At 50.1% G+C, this 16879-nt stretch overlaps 1 protein-coding gene across 1 annotated transcript in view; it reads right to left on the reverse strand.

Annotated features, from left to right (window-relative positions):
• Positions 1 to 1856: 1856 nt before the first annotated feature.
• LOC139240379 (urokinase plasminogen activator surface receptor-like) overlaps positions 1857 to 16879 on the reverse strand; it is a 35814-nt gene continuing 20791 nt past the window's right edge. Inside the window, exons 6-11 of the mRNA XM_070868864.1 lie at positions 10425 to 10541; positions 10123 to 10260; positions 8629 to 8772; positions 5148 to 5303; positions 4402 to 4497; positions 1857 to 3851 (exon numbers count right to left, since the gene is read on the reverse strand). Of these exons, the coding sequence (XP_070724965.1) occupies positions 3829 to 3851; positions 4402 to 4497; positions 5148 to 5303; positions 8629 to 8772; positions 10123 to 10260; positions 10425 to 10541 (674 nt within the window). The 3' untranslated portion in view covers positions 1857 to 3828. The remainder of the gene's footprint in view (positions 3852 to 4401; positions 4498 to 5147; positions 5304 to 8628; positions 8773 to 10122; positions 10261 to 10424; positions 10542 to 16879) is intronic.

A 16879-nucleotide genomic window follows, 5' to 3' on the forward strand; every position in this document is an offset into this window, starting at 1 on the left:
GTCTCTCGGTATCTCTCTCTCTATCTGTGTCTCTCTCTGTATCTGTGTGTCTCTCTCTGTATCTGTGTCTCTCTATATCTGTGTGTGTCTCTCTCTGTATCTGTGTCTCTCAGTATCTCTCTCTCTCTATATATGTGTCTCTCTCTGTATCTGTGTGTGTCTCTCTCTGTATCTGTGTCTCTCTCTATCTGTGTCTCTCGGTATCTCTCTCTCTCTATCTGTGTCTCCCTGTATCTGTGTCTCTCTCTATATCTGTGTGTCTCTCTCTGTATCTGTGTCTCTCTGTATCTGTGTGTGTCTCTCTCTGAATCTGTGTCTCTCAGTATTTCTCTCTCTCTCTATATGTGTCTCTCTCTGTATCTGTGTGTCTCTCTCGACATCTCTCTCTCTCTATCTATGTCTCTCTCCATCTATGTGTCTCTTTCTGTATCTGTCTCTCTCTGTATCTGTGTCTCTCTCTGTATCTGTGTCTCTCTGTATCTGTGTGTGTCTCTCTCTGAATCTGTGTCTCTCAGTATTTCTCTCTATCTATGTGTCTCTCTCTCTGCATCTGTGTTTCTCGGTATCTCTCTCTCTTTATCTGTGTCTCTCTCTATCTATGTCTCTCTCTGTATCTGTCTCTCTCTGTATTTGTCTCTCTCTGTATCTGTGTGTCTCTGTATCTGTGTCTCTCTCTATATCTGTGTGTCTCTCTCTGTATCTGTGTCTCTCTCTCTCTGTTTCTCTCTCTCTGTATCTGTGTCTCTCGGTATCTCTCTCTGTGCCTCTCTCTGTATCTGTGTCTCTCTGTATCTGTGTGTGTCTCTCTCTGTATCTGTGTCTCTCTCTATCTGTGTGTCTCTCTCTCTGTATTTGTGTCTCTCGGTATCTCTCTCTCTATCTGTGTCTCTCTCCATCTATGTGTCTCTCTCTGTATCTGTCTCTCTCTCTATATCTGTGTGTCTCTCTGAATCTGTGTCTCTCAGTATTTCTCTATATCTGTGTGTCTCTCTCTGTATCTGTGTCTCTCTGTATCTGTGTGTGTCTCTCTGAATCTGTGTCTCTCAGTATTTCTCTCTATCTGTGTGTCTCTCTCTCTGCATCTGTGTCTCTCGGTATCTCTCTCTCTTTATCTGTGTCTCTCTCTATCTATGTGTCTCTCTCTGCATCTGTCTCTCTCTGTATATGTGTCTCTCTGTATCTGTGTCTCTCTCTATATCTGTGTCTCTCTCTGTATCTGTGTCTCTCTGTATCTGTGTGTGTCTCTCTCTGTATCTGTGTCTCTCAGTATCTCTCTCTATCTGTGTCTCTCTCTGTATCTGTGTGTCTCTCTCTGTATCTGTGTCTCTCTCTGTATCTGTGTGTGTCTCTCTCTATCTGTGTCTCTCTGTATCTGTGTGTCTCAGTATTTCTCTCTATCTGTGTGTCTCTCTCTCTGCATCTGTGTCTCTCTCTATCTGTGTCTCTCTCTGTATCTGTCTCTCTCTGTATCTGTGTCTCTCGATATCTGTTTGTCTCTCTCTGTATCTGTGTCTCTCTCTGTATCTGTGTCTCTCAGTATCTCTCTGTATCTGTGTCTCTCTCTGTATCTGTGTGTCTCTCTCTGTATCTGTGTCTCTCTATATCTGTGTGTCTCTCTCTGTATCTGTGTCTCTCTGTATCTGTGTGTGTCTCTCTCTGTATCTGTGTCTCTCAGTATCTCTCTCTATCTGTGTCTCTCTGTATCTGTGTGTCTCTCTCTGTATTTGTGTCTCTCTGTATCTGTGTGTGTCTCTCTCTATCTGTGTCTCTCTGTATCTGTGTGTCTCTCTCTGTATTTGTGTCTCTCTGTATCTTGGGACATCGTGAGGTTGTGAAAGACACTGTAGAATTGCAAATCTTCCTTTTATTCATTAAAAGATTGTTCATCTTGTGTGAAACAAGCGGGATCACAGCAGATTAATAGACATGAAACCACAAGTGGCATGAACTTGAAATGATTAAAGCTCCATCAATAAACGAAAAGCAAATGTTTGTGGCTGTGCTTATTTGTACTGCAAAAATGGCCACCATTCTCCACCCTTTGTCCCCCTGGTGCCCCCGGAGGATAAGCTGCACCCTGAAGTTTCACAGGAATGTGTCACTGGAAACGCCCATCCCAAGGTCTCACTGACTTTGCAAATTGTAACTTGATCCACGTTGACTTCCTGAAGTGACAGAGGACAGAGCTCCCCAGAAGACAGCAAGGGCCACCCAAAGTGCCGTACCCCAGTCCAAGTGCATAGCTCCCCCAGCCGAAGTGCCTTACCCCAGCGCAAGTACATCCTGCCCTCCCTCCTAGCCCGCACGTAGATGGGGCAGGCATTGTATACGGATTGTTATTGGGTATGAAGTGAATAGTGACAATGTTGTGACATCTGGATATCATCCACTCCAACGATGTCCCTTGTAGTGCGTTGGAAGAACGTGATCCGTCTTCCCTGAGTTCCCTCCGATCCCCCTCCCACATTTGTCTCTCTCTCTCCCTACCCCAGTCTCTCTCTCTTCCCCCCCCCCTCTCTCTCCCTCCCCCCCCCGCAACCACCCACGGGTGCTCTCGGTCCCCCTGCCGCCAGAGAGAGTCGGAAGGGGGGAGAGAGTCGGGGGGACAGTCAGAGTGGGGAGTGTTGGGGGGAGGGGAGAGTCAGGGGGGAGAGAGTCAGGGGGGAGAGAGTCAGGGGAGGGGACTAGTCGAGGGGAGAGATTCGGGGGGAGAGAGTCGGGGGGGGGAGAGAGTCGGGAGGATAGTTGGGATGGGAAGAATTGGTGGGAGTGGAGAGTCAGGGGAGGGGGAGAGTTGAGGGGAGAGATTCGGGGGGGGGAGTCGGGTGGGGAGAGAGCCGGAGGGGAGAGTGCCTGGGGGCGGGGGAGAGAGTCAAGGTAGGGAGAGTCGAGGAGAGAGAGTCGGGGGGGGGGGTGAAGAGAGTCGGGAGGGAAGAGTCGGGGGTGGAGGGGGAGAGTCGGAGGGGTTAGAGAGTCGGGGGGAGAGAGCCGAGGGGGACAGAACCGGGGGAGAGAGAGTCAGGGGGTGAGGGGGGAGTCCGGGGGGAGAGAATCGTGGCCTCAGTGGAGTTTCAGGCCTCAGGTACTGCTTCTCAGCACCACGTGGAGGGAATTATTCGGGGCCGGGCCCGGAGGGGTGGGGGGGGGGGGGTGCGGGGGCGCAGAGCTTGACAGGGTGCAGGGCTTGACTGACACATGTCTGTCAAAAAAATTGCAGTACAAATAGTTACACTGAGCGTTTATGGCACCAATCACCGAGATTACAATCCGAAAATCAGCAACCCCAGACAAGTGTCGTCAAATCCTCAGCCAGGAATTGACTGTCCCGTTGCAATCAGATCTTGCTGGAGAGATACCAGTCGGCAGAGAGAAACTGTCCCACAGTTGGCAGTCAGGGTCACCACCAGGGGGGGTGCAGGAACCTCAGTCAGGGTCACCACCAGGGGGAGCAGGAGCCTCAGTCAGGGTCACCACCAGTGAGGGGTGCAGGAACCTCAGTCAGGGTCACCACCAGGGGGAGCAGGAGCCTCAGTCAGGGTCACCACCAGTGAGGGGTGCAGGAACCTCAGTCAGGGTCACCACCAGAGGGAGCAGGAGCAGGAGCATCAGTCAGGTTCACCACCAGGGGGAGCAGGAGCATCAGTCAGGTTCACCACCAGGGGGTGCAGGAGCCTCAGTCAGGGTCACCAACAGAGGGAGCAGGAGCCTCAGTCAGGTTCACCACCAGGGGGAGCAGGAGCATCAGTTAGGTTCACCACCAGAGGGAGCAGGGGCCTCATTCACCATGTCACCCGGTTCTCTGGAAAACATGGTTTGTTGCTCAGCGAATCACACAACACCGGAGCCTGCATCTGGAGTCAGAAAAGACAGGAATTCAGACAGGCATCAAATTAATATCAACTTGCACTCATTTTGCGCCTTTACAATCGCCCAAGATGGGAGCGTAAATCTGACAAAAATTTGACAGTAAAGAGATATTTAGACAGGTGCCCAAAAGCTGGGTCAAAGAGGTTGCTTTTAAGGAGCGTCTTAAAGGAGGAGAGAGAGGCGGAGAGGTTTAGGGAGGGAATTCCAGACCTCGGAGCCCAGGCAACTGAAGGTACAGCTGCCAATGGTGGAGCGATGGAAATCGGGTGATGGGCAAGAGGCCAGAATTGGAGAAGTGCAGAGATCTCGGAGGGTTGTGGGGCTGGAGGAGGTTACAGAGATAGGGTGTCCTGGTCAGACTGCACTTGGAGAACAAGGAATGCGATATATTCTTCAAATGGATAAATTTGCAGATTGGGGGGCGGGGGAATGGGACTAATTGGATATATTTCGAAAGGGCCGGTGCTGGGGTGCGTGGCCTTAATCTGTGCTGCATCATTCTGTGATTCCAAGCTGAATGTCTGTCATACTGACCTCTATTCTTTCGACAGCAAAAGCAACATATCACCAATAGTATCAGGATTCCAGCTACGGCTCCAAATATTGATCCCAAGATACATCCAAGGCTTGCTGCAGGATGAATAAGAATGGAGATTAAAAAAGATTAATGCTGACCAGAGCTAGGCTGCCCATTCCACAATGCTGAGCACAGGTCAGAGGTCAGTGTAGGGCGCACCCTGTCCTCTCTGCAGCCAGACCCACCCCCTTTTAAACAGGAACATAGTAACAGTAGGAAACCCATTCAGTCCCTCGGGCCTGTTTCATATGAACAGGAGGAGGCCCATTCAGCACCTCAGGCTTCTTTCATAATAACAGGAGGAGGCCCATTCAGCCTCTCGAGCCTGTTACACAGGAACAGGAGGAGGCCCATTCAGCCCCTCGAGCCTGTTACACAGGAACAGGAGGAGGCCTATTCAGCCCCTCGAGCCTGTTACACAGGAACAGGAGGAGGCCCATTCAGCCCCTCGAGCCTGTTACACAGGAACAGGAGGAGGCCCATTCAGCCCCTCGAGCCTGTTACACTGGAACAGGAGGAGGCCCATTCAGCCCCTCGAGCCTGTTACACAGGAACAGGAGGGGGCCCATTCAGCCCCTCGAACCTGTTACCAGAGTTCCCTGTTGTGATCTTTCTTTCTTTCTCTCTCACTCTCTTCCTTTCTCTCTCACGCAATGGTGTTGAACTGTTGCACTCTGCACTGCGCAGATTGTCTCTCCGTTACCTGGCTTAGGACGGGCGACGTCGGTGTTGCAGAGGTTTCCCGTGCAACAATTGGGAATCTCATTGGCCTGTATATTGAATTCCCGCAAGGCGCTGGTGCTTTGGCAGATCTGCTCCGAGGCGCAGCCCCTGGCGAAGAACGAGCCCGTTTTCGGCACTAGACACAGATGGGAAACAGGTTAGATATCCAGGAGTGTGAGACAACAGTCCTCACTGGTTAGAACGGACGGGTTTGTGTCTACGATGGACGGTTTAACGGGACAGCACTGTGACAGTGCTCGACTGGTCTATACACCTGTGTATCGCACTTGCTGCAATCACAGCGCATTTTACAGCACAGCAACAGGCTATTCAGCCCAACAGATCTATGTCAGTCTCCATGATCCACACAAGCCTCCTCCCTACTGTATTTGCTTTTACCTGCAGTTTCATAAGAACACAAGAATTAGTAGCAGAAGTCGGCCATTCGGCCCCTCAATTCAGCTCCGCAATTCAGTAAGATCATGGGCTGATTTTCAACTTCAACTCCACTTTCCCGCCCGATCCCCATACCCTTGATTCTCTAAGAATCCAAAAATGTATCATTCTTAGCCTTGTTTATACTCAATGACTCCGCATCCTCAGTCCTGTGGGGGAGACAATTCCAAAGATACACCACCCTCTGAGTGAAGAAATTCCTCCTTACCTCAGTCCTCAATGTCCGACCCCTTATTCTGAGAATGTGTGACGCCTGATTCTACACTCCCCAACCCGGGGGAAACATCCTCCCTACATCTACCCTGTCAATCCCCCTCAGAATCTTACATGTTTCAATGAGATCACCTCCCATTCTTCTAAACTCCAGAGAGTATCGGTCCAATCAACCCAATCTCTCCCCCTCGGACAACCCTCTCATCCCAGTATTCAACCTAGTGAACCTTTGTTGCTCCGCCTATAAAGCAATTATATCCTTTCTCAGATAAGGAGACCAAAACTGTACGCAGTACTCCAGGTGTGATCGAACAAAAGCCCTGTACAATTGTAGTAAGACTTCCTTACTCTTGTACTCCAACCTCCTTGCAATAAAGGCCAACATGCCATTTGCTTTCCTAATTGCTTGCTGTACCAGCATGCCAACTCTCTCTGTTTCCTGTATGTGGGCATCTAAATCTCCCTGAACACCAACATTTAAGTTTCTCAGCATATAAAAATGTATCAGTTTTTCCATTCTTCCCACCAAATTGAATAAACTCACATTTCCCCACAATATACTCCATCTGCTACCTTATTGGCCACTCACTTAACCTGTCTATATCCCTTTGCAAGCTCTTTGTGTCTTCATCACAACTTACTTCCCCATGTAGCTTTGTATCGTCAGCAAAGTTGGTTACATTGCACTCGGTCCCTTCATCTAAGTCATTAATATAGATTGTAAATATCTGAGGCCCCAGCACTGATCCTTGTGGCACCCCACTAGCTACAGCCTGTCAACCTGAAAATGACCCATTTATCCCTACCCTCCGTTTTCTGTCCATTAACCGATTCTCTATCCACGCAAATACATTACCCCAACCCCATGAGCCCTTATCTTGTGTAGGAGCTTTCAAGTAGCACCTTATCAAATGCATTTTAGAAATCCAAATATACTACATCCACTGGTTCCCTTATTTACCATGCTAGTTACATCCTTAAAAAACTCTCATAAATTTGTGAAACACGATTTCCCTTGCATAGAGCCATGTTGAATCTGCCTAATCATATTATGATTTTTAAGTGCCCTGTTACCACTTCCTTAATTATGGATGCCAGCATTTTCCCAACGACTGATGTCATGCTAACTGGTCTGTAGTTCCCTGTTTTCTCTCTCCCTCCTTTCTTGAATCAGATGAGGCACTTTCAAGATAATCTCTGTTTTAGTGATGTTGTTATATTAGCTCCAGGACATCGGGGAGAACTCCCCTCGCTCTTCTTCTAACATTGACCGTGGGATCTAATACATGGAATCTGAGAGGGCAGGTCTCAGTTTAACATTTCACCTGAAAGACGGCACCTCCAACAGTTCAGCGCTCCATCAGTACTGCACTTCTGACTGTGCGGCGCTCCCTCAGCACTGAACCTCCGACAGTGCAGCGCTCCATCAGTACTGCCCATCCGACAGTGCGGCACTCCCTCAGTACTGCCCCTCCGACAGTGCGGCACTCCCTCAGTACTGCCCCTCCGACAGTGCGGCACTCCCTCAGTACTACCCCTTCCACAGTGCGGCACTCCCTCAGTACCGCCCGTTCGACAGTGCAGCACTCCCTCACTACTGCCCCTCCCACAGTGCGGCACTCCCTCAGTACTGCCCCTCCGACAGTGCGGCACTCCCTCAGTACTGCCCGATCGACAGTGCAGCACTCCCTCAGTACTGCCCCTCCCACAGTGCGGCACTCCCTCAGTACTGCCCGATCGACAGTGCAGCACTCCCTCAGTACTGCCCCTCCAACAGTGCGGCACTCCCTCAGTACCGCCCGTTCGACAGTGCAGCACTCCCTCAGTACTGCCCCTCCCACAGTGCGGCACTCCCACAGTACTGCCCCTCCGACATCGCGGCACTCCCTCAGTACTGCCCGTTCGACAGTGCAGCACTCCCTCAGTATGCCCCTCCGACAGTGCGGCACTCCCTCAGTACTGCCCCTCCGACAGTGCGGCGCTCCCTCAGTACTGCCCCTCCGACAGTGCGGCACTCCCTCAGTACTGCCCCTCCGACAGTGCGGCACTCCCTCAGTACTACCCCTTCCACAGTGCGGCACTCCCTCAGTACCGCCCGTTCGACAGTGCAGCACTCCCTCACTACTGCCCCTCCCACAGTGCGGCACTCCCTCAGTACTGCCCCTCCGACAGTGCGGCACTCCCTCAGTACTGCCCGATCGACAGTGCAGCACTCCCTCAGTACTGCCCCTCCCACAGTGCGGCACTCCCTCAGTACTGCCCGATCAACAGTGCAGCACTCCCTCAGTACTGCCCCTCCAACAGTGCGGCACTCCCTCAGTACCGCCCGTTCGACAGTGCAGCACTCCCTCAGTACTGCCCCTCCCACAGTGCGGCACTCCCACAGTACTGCCCCTCCGACATCGCGGCACTCCCTCAGTACTGCCCGTTCGACAGTGCAGCACTCCCTCAGTATGCCCCTCCGACAGTGCGGCACTCCCTCAGTACTGCCCCTCCGACAGTGCGGCGCTCCCTCAGTACTGCCCGTTCGACAGTGCAGCACTCCATCAGTACTGCCCCTCCCACAATGCAGCACTCCCTCAGTACTGCCCCTCCGACAGTGCGGTGCTCCCTCAGTACTGCCCCTCCGACAGTGCGGCGCTTTCTCAGGATTGGCACTGGATGTGTCGGCCTGGATTACGGGACAAAGTCTCTGGAGAGAGATTCGAACGCATGACCTACTGACTCAGAGGCAAACGCGCTCCCCAATGAGCCACAGCTAACACCCGAAGATTACAGAAGATTCAACGTACACACAGCCTGTTTGCCTGAGACATTCATGCAGCGGGTCTCCGGCCCAACGCACTTCACTGTTTGTTCATTATCACTGCAGGAAGTGGATGAGCTGTTAAAACACCCTCTGCATTCCATTCCATTCTGGGTGGTGTTCGGCGGCTCTGAAATGGAAAACACAAAGTGAGATTCTTTTCACCTTAAGGAGAAACACGGGCTGGGTATTTTTGAATTCGTTCATTGTCTTGGTTAGAAACCAGCCCTGCATTCTGCAACATGACCTTTGATTGTCTGCATAGCTACAGGAGGAGGCCATTCAGCCCCTCGAGCCTGTTCCGCCATTCAATTAAATCACGGCTGATCTATTCCATGTTAACCCGCCTGAGCTCCATATCCCTTGTCAACCTTACCCAGCAACAATCTGTCGTTCTCAGTTTTCACAGCTCCACTTATCTGAGCATCGTCTTGTTCTCGAATCCCCCAACAAAGGAAATACCGTAGCGGGAGCTTTACTCTGTATCTAACCCCGTGCTGTACCTGCCCTGGGAGTGTTTGATGGGACAGTGTAGAGGGAGCTTTACTCTGTATCTAACCCGTGCTGTACCTGCCCTGGAAGTGTTTGATGCGACAGTGTAGAGGGAGCTTTACCCTGTATCTAACCCCCTGTACCTGCCCTGGGAGTGTTTGATGGGACAGTGTAGAGGGAGCTTTACTCTGTATCTAACCCCGTGCTGTACCTGTACCTGCCCTGCAAGTGTTTGATGGGACAGTGTAGAGGGAGCTTTACTCTGTATCTAACCCGTGCTGTACCTGTACCTGCCCTGGGAGTGTTTGATGGGACAGTGTAGAGGGAGCTTTACTCTGTATCTAACCCCGTGCTGTACCTGCCCTGGGAGTGTTTGATGGGACAGTGTAGAGGGAGCTTTACTCTGTATCTAACCCCGTGCTGTACCTGCCGTGGGAGTGTTTGATGGTACAGTGTAGAGGGAGCTTTATTCTGTATCTAACCCTGTGCTGTACCTGTACCAGCCCTGGGAGTGTTTGATGGGACAGTGTAGAGGGAGCTTTACTCTGTATCTAACCCCGTGCTGTACCTGCCCTGGGAGTGTTTGATGGGACAGTGTAGAGGGAGCTTTATTCTGTATCTAACCCCCTGTACCTGCCCTGGGAGTGTTTGATGGGACAGTGTAGAGGGAGCTTTACTCTGTATCTAACCCCCTGTACCTGCCCTGGGAGTGTTTGATGGGACAGTGTAGAGGGAGCTTCACTCTGTATCTAACCCCGTGCTGTACCTGCCCTGGGAGTGTTTGATGGGATAGTGTAGAGGGAGCTTTACTCTGTATCTAATCCCTGTGAGGGTTTGATGGGACAGTGTAGAGGGAGCTTTACTCTATATCTAACCCCGTGCTGTACCTGCCCTGGGACTGTTTGATGGCACAGTGATGGGAGAGGGAGACTTATTATCAAATGATTCTATTCGATTCGAATCGGATTATCACGCACTGTAAGCTTACCAGCAACCGTCTGTTTATTGCAGAGATCAGAGTCACAGCATGTGCTGGCCTGGGAGATGGACACAACTCCAGTGCTGAAAGATAAGGGATCAGAGCACGACCCACAGGAATTAATAATCCGACTGCTGCTCACTCCCTCTGAAAACAAGCACAGGTCAGAGCTGGGATTTTACACTTTGTTCTTGGGAACAGGAAGGAAGGGAGGAAAGAGAGAGAAAGATATAATGAAAGAGAGAAAGAAAGAGGGAAAGGAAGGAAGAAATAACAATCGAAAATGTTGGAGAAAAACGAGGAACTGTTACCTGTGACTTGCGTGGTTGAAATGGTCCTGCAGGTGGTGATGGTTGATGGGCAGGTCACTTGTTGTGGATCACAGTGACCAGAAGGGGCGGTACATTGGTAACAGGTCAGAGGCCGCACTGCGGAGAGAGAAACAATGAACCACGTTGAGTCACGTTAAGAATTCTCAACTGAGGTCAGCAACGTAAACCTCTCGGCCCAGCCCTCCGGCCCCAGGAAAACGGGGCGAAATTGGGCTCCTTTGCGCCTCCCATTAGTGCCTCTCGGGGGCGATAATGGAGCTCAAATGTGTTTACGATCGTGCGCGGCGAGATCAGCGGCTCCCGCTGAATTCGGCGGGAGTTTTGCTGCGGCTGTGAGACATTGGGCCACGATCTCCTGCGTCCGGAGATCGTGACGTCATTGCAGAACGCAGCTCCCCGGTAGCGCCCCGGAAGCTAAATTCTCTCTCGTCCCCGGCTTGTGCGCCTGCTGTTAACAACGACAGGTAGAGGAGGCCGCTTTCAGTCGGATATCGGCTGGCCGAGCGCTGTTTAATTACTTCTTTATTAAAAGCAGAGATCACACTTCCACATACAGACTTTATTCAAAAATAAAGCTTTAAACCTTGACAAGTGATCATTATTTACAATTCCCTGAGTGCAACAGCAGCTGTATCAAAAAAAATTGATGACAACTCTAGCTGCATGATAAAAAGGGAAGATTACGGTCTTTGTCAACATCCGATTTAGTTTTAGTCAGCCAGCAGTGCTGCATTGTTGCTTTCGCATCGGGAAACAGGCCCTTTGACCGATTTTGATCGTTTTGGTTTAGCAAGTGTTCTGGCTCACAAAGATTCTTGAGTTTCATTGAGGGGAGATTTGAATCTGCAATATTTGGATCTTTTCATGGGGGCGTGTGCCGGCATTGGACCTCACCCTCCAGCATCAACGTCGGAAGCAACGAGGCACAGAGCAAGAATGCAAAATGTGGCCAGAGGCAGGAGGGCCAACATGGCTCTCAACAGGAGACCTTACCACATCCGACAGCAGTTCTCCCACATTCGTTTCAATGAGGAACAGTGTTTTCGAAGGCTCTGCTTCAGGAAGGATGTGGTCACAGAGCTCTGCCACCTCCTGCAACCAGACCTTTGAGCCTCAGACCACAATGAGCACGGCTCTCTCAGTGGCAGTCAAGGTCACCATCGCCCTCAATTTCTAAGTCAGCGTGCAACAGGAGACATCTCCAACATCTCCCAGTTTGCCGTCCATTGGTCACAGATGCTCTGCACAGAAGGAGAAGGGAGTACATTTCCTTCCCCATAACCAGAGAGAAGCAGCATGACTGTGCATGGGGCTTTGCCAGGATGGCGGGCGTCCCCATGGTGTAGGGCGCCATTGACTGCACCCACATCGCTTTGCGGGCACCTCATAACAATCCTGAGGTATTCCGTAACCAAAGGCTGCCCACTGACTTAATGTACAGTTGGTGTGCGACCACACACGGCGAATCCTCCCGGTCAGTGCCCACTATCCTGGCCATAGCCACGATGCCTTCATCCTGCGCCAGACTGGTGTGCCAGCTCTCTTCCAGCCACCACATCACGCTCGTGGCTGGCTGCTCAGAGACACGGGCTATCCGCGCTCCACCTGGCTCATGGCTCCCCTGTGCAACCCCTACACTTGTGCCCAGCACTCATATAATGAGAGCCATGCTGCCACCAGGAACATCGTTGGGCAGACCATTGGAGTGCTCAAGCAATGGTTCCGTTGCCTTAATCGCTGGGGACGAGCCCTCCAGTGCTGGGCTGAGTGGGTGTCCCTTTTTGTCATCGTTTACTGCATGCTGCACACCTTGGCCATCCTGAGGGCGCAGCCATTGCCATCAGGCAGAGCTCCATCACCTCAGAAGGTGGAGGAGGAGGAACAGGAGCAGGAACAGCAGCGATGGAGGAGGCAGCCACTCAATCGGCCTTGTGGAAGGGCAGTCCGTCACCGCCTCATCAAACTTTGGTTCCAGTGAATTCCAGGTCACTTCCCACTTGTTCGGCACATCCCCAGCATTCCATCAATTTGTCATCCCATAACACACCCCAAAACTGAAATGAGAGACAGCACCTTGCCAGAAATAAATTTATCAAAAAACATTAACCACAAATATACACAAAAACAATATTGACTAATCACCCTTGTGAATACCCTTACCTCCCCTATTCACAGTGCCCTTTCTGACTTTACTGCTCCTACATAGTGTCTCCCCTGTGGCTGCAGAAAGGCTGATGGAAGGCTGTTGAGTGTCAGGGCCAGAGACTACAGATGGCCTTGCAGGAGGCCCTCGACCAGCTCTGGGCCTGGAAGGCCCGGCTGTAGACTGCACCATCTCAGGCTGGGCAGCAGCAGTCGGGGGTTGGCTGGATGACAAGCAGTGACAAGTGTAATGGCGGAGTGGCAGTGGTGGGATCAGGAATGCTAACATCTTGAGAGAGGACAGCGGGTTCCTGTTCCACTGACCCACTGCCACTCCCCCGGGGCAGCACCTCAGCATCCCTACCAATCTGCTGGAGCACAGATTGGTGGCCTGTGCGACACCGTGAGATCCCCAGTGGGCTGTGGTGGACCCAGCGATGATGGCAGCGGTCAGAGCTTGCGTGGCATCCAGCTAAGATTGCACGATGGCAGTCTGAGATTTGATGCCAGCAACCATTGTCTGCATCACAGCACTAAGACGGTGTGTGGCTTCTGCCTGTGCTGCAATGGAAGCTGCCACATTGGCGGTGACATGCATCATGTGGTCTGGAACTGCACCATCTCTCTGGGAGTCCTCTGCAGAGTGCAAATAATGGGCTCCATGGTGTGTGCAGAGCTCTGTGCAATGTTGGAGGCCGGCTCCTGCACACTCCTTACTTGCCTGTAAAGATCACGTAGTGCCAGTGTCTGAGGTGGTGCCTGCGGGTGAGAGGCAGTGACGCGATGCGTTGCACCTCCTCCGCTTCTCCTTCCTCACCCTCATTGGAGGGCTCGGGGACAGGCTGCTCATCTGGTTGCTGATTATCTGAAAGCATAAATGGCACAAGACTCGCTCAGGTGAGGGCACGGGGGCAGCAATGGAACAAGGAATGCAGGCAGTATTGTTAATTCCCGGATTCTTTTACCTCAATCTGGTTCAGTAAAATTACTGAGTCGAATACCTCTTGTGCTTTGAACAAAGCAGTCTTTATTACCGGCCAGTAAGACCTATCAGACAGAAGATATACTCTCTGGATAGAGCGTACACACTCCCTACGGATAGGTGAAGTTACATCGTAAAGCGTTAACAGTTATACAGTTTAGAAATCAGATAACAAAATACAAATGGATTGACAGTCTAACTCAGTCACTCATTAGTCAATCTATATGAGATGTTCTTCTTGAAAGCTCAAGCATTGCCTCTAAATGTTTCAATCTAATGGTGTGACTATTAACTGAGACCTTGCAATTCTGCAGATGTATTTCATGTTACAATTATATATTATTGGCAGGATTAGTGACTTGAAACCTTGAGACAGACTGTTAGCTATGCTGATGTTGCACTATTTGCAATCTGACATTCTCCCAGCTATTCTTCCACGGCTTATACATTTTCATATATCCCGTTTACTTTACTGTCCTTAATTCCATATATTCCGTTCAGATATCCACATCCCTCCTTTTATCATTCTATGATAACATTTAGGATCATTCTATGAGTATTGCATTGTTGAGTAGTTCTCTAGTTTGTTGGATCATAACCCGGGAACCCTTGACCACAAGAGGGTCTGCTAACCTTGTCATTGCTTTACAGCAGAGGTTAAGGCAACCAACAATCAAACAGCAGGTAATTATTACGATGAGAACAATTGCCCCATGTATTAGATAGGATCTCCAAGATCCACCCAGAAACCAATCAAACCTGCTAAGTTCTTTTGCTGGTGTGGATAACTTTTTCACCTCCCTCCTTATATGATCGGCAAGGTGGGTTATGTTTTCTGAACTATCAGGAATGTAAGTGCAACATTCAGATCCTATCAGGGCACACGTTCCCCCTTTCTCAGCTAACAGGTAATCGAGGGCCATTCGGTTTTGTAATGCTACGGTCCTTATCGCTACCATTTCAGCTGTGATGCCCTCCAGAGCCTCAGCAGTGCGGTTAGCTACCTGTTCCAATATCGTTTCTTTGAATCCATCTAACAGTCTCAGTTAGGGTCAGGGGAACGGTGCGCAAAGGAATTCCCCCTTTGGAATGTACAGGGATATGTGAACACACCCAGCATCTAGTGAAGTGCCCTTTTTCCGCATAAACGTAAGACATATACAAAAAGGTGTTTACATGGAGCTCTCGCCTTTGTCTTCCTTCCTGTGCGCCAAAACTGTCATATATCAACACTATTATGCAGACAGTGGCATACAGACACAGTCTCATCTTATAAATAGTCCAATTATTTAGCTGATAAAAAGAGTTCTGTTTTCCCGTTTCCCTTCTTCAGGTCTCCATCAGTGTCTTTGGCTGTCTGACAGGTAAAAGTTCAAACTGATCCTCCTTCAACTGCCTTGTTCAGCTATAGGGAGAAGGAGATCTGGAACAGAAACAGGAATTAGACTAACCAGCAAAATTTGTTTAAATGGTGATGAGCTTGCAGTGGTGCAGGTGAACCCAGGCACTTTTCCCCTCAACCTTGGCTGCAGTGGGGGTAGTGAGTGACACCTAAAAAGGCCCCTCCCATTGTGGCTCTAATCCCTTCCGAATCCATACTTCCCTGGTGCCACGAGGGACAATTCGGGTAAAACTGGGAGGTCGAGGTGAGCATCTTGAACCTGGTTGTGAACTAGTCGCAGAGCCTGAGTCAGAGAAAGAACATAGGTGGTCATCAGTCTAGCTGAGATCTCATATCTAGGAATAATTTCCCTCATTAACACCTTAACAACAGTCTGAGTCTTATTGTCCAGGTTAGGGTAGGCTTCAATCCATCTGCTAAACACATCTACTATTACTAACACATATTTGTAACACTGAACTTTTTGCAACTCAATGTAGTCCAACTGAAATGTCTCAAAGGGACCTTCGGGTAGGGGCGTTTTACCCCAATCACAGGGGACTCCCTTCCCTGGATTATGTTGCTGGCCAACCAGGCAACGACGACTGATGTTCTGGGTGAGCGCCTGGAGTCTAGGGTGCCACCAAGTAGCCAAAAGTGTGTCACTCGTGGTCCTTGCTCCACAATGAGTAGCAAAATGCAGACATTCTATAACCCATGAGGCCAACTCGTCAGACATGCAAGTCTGTTCCGCAGGAGTGGTCCAGAGTTTAGAAACATTGTCATAAGTACATGCATAATATTTCCACAACAGTTTATCTTTTTCAGGAGCGTCCTCCTGTGCTTTTATAACATCTTGGATGGTTGGCATTGGTTTTTCCGAGGCTAACTTATCCTTCGCAGGATTTTTAGTCTGAATCATAATTTTGGGCACTACCATCTGTTGGTCACGAGAGGCCTGTTTGGCCTCTTTGTCAGCACAGTGGTTCCCTATATCAACCAGAGAATTTCCGGTAGGTTGGGCAGTACATTTGACAATGGCAATGCGTTTGGGGAACATGAGGGCTTGCAACAAATCAGATACTAACTGTTTAAGAGATATCTCATTCCCTTGTGAGGTTAGGAATCCCCTATTTTTCCATAATTGTCCGAAATCATGGGCCACCCCAAAGGCATACCTAGAGTCGGTATAGATATTGACTTTGAGATCTTTCGCCAAGATACAGGCTTGGGTGAGGGCGAATAGTTCAGCTTGTTGAGCAGAATAGGCGGTTTCAAAGCGGCAGATTCCAAGACCTGATTCTCCTGGTTTACTATGGCGTATCCTGAGATTCGTGTATCTTCTGGATTAATAGAAGTACTTCCGTCAACATACATAAACAATCATGACTGGGTTCTTCCTCATCTTGGGGTGGCTCAGTAAGAATACAGTCTGGATCTTCCATCGACTAAATCTTTCCTGACTGATGTGGCCTCTTAAATTAAAGATAAGCAATCATGACTGGGTTCTTCCTCATCTTGGGGTGGCTCAGTAAGGAAACAGGCCGGATTAATTGCAGTACAGTGCTGAAAGGTCAGTTTAGGATTACCTGTGATTTCAGTGGGTTCTGTCGGATAGAGGGCCAGTCCACATTGCCCTGCACTTGGATCTCAATCGGATCATTGGGAGTATAACCCACTTGGGAGGGGTCCTCTGCCCACACATGAGGATCCACATAATCAGGTATGTCCGAGCCAGTATGATGCTGTAGAGTCGTTAAGGCCTTCTCGGGGTCCCCATGAAATTGGACTGTTCGGCCATGTTTTACGATTTGCACATCCCGGCTGGTAGGGTCAGCCTCATCTATGGCCTTGCGTACCATAACTCCCAAATCTTTAGCATGGTGAGGGGCTAATACTTCACGAGCAATATGCGGTGCCATTGTTAGG

Source organism: Pristiophorus japonicus, chromosome 31 (genome assembly GCF_044704955.1).
Source record: "Pristiophorus japonicus isolate sPriJap1 chromosome 31, sPriJap1.hap1, whole genome shotgun sequence".
Classification (NCBI taxonomy): Eukaryota; Metazoa; Chordata; class Chondrichthyes; family Pristiophoridae; genus Pristiophorus; species Pristiophorus japonicus.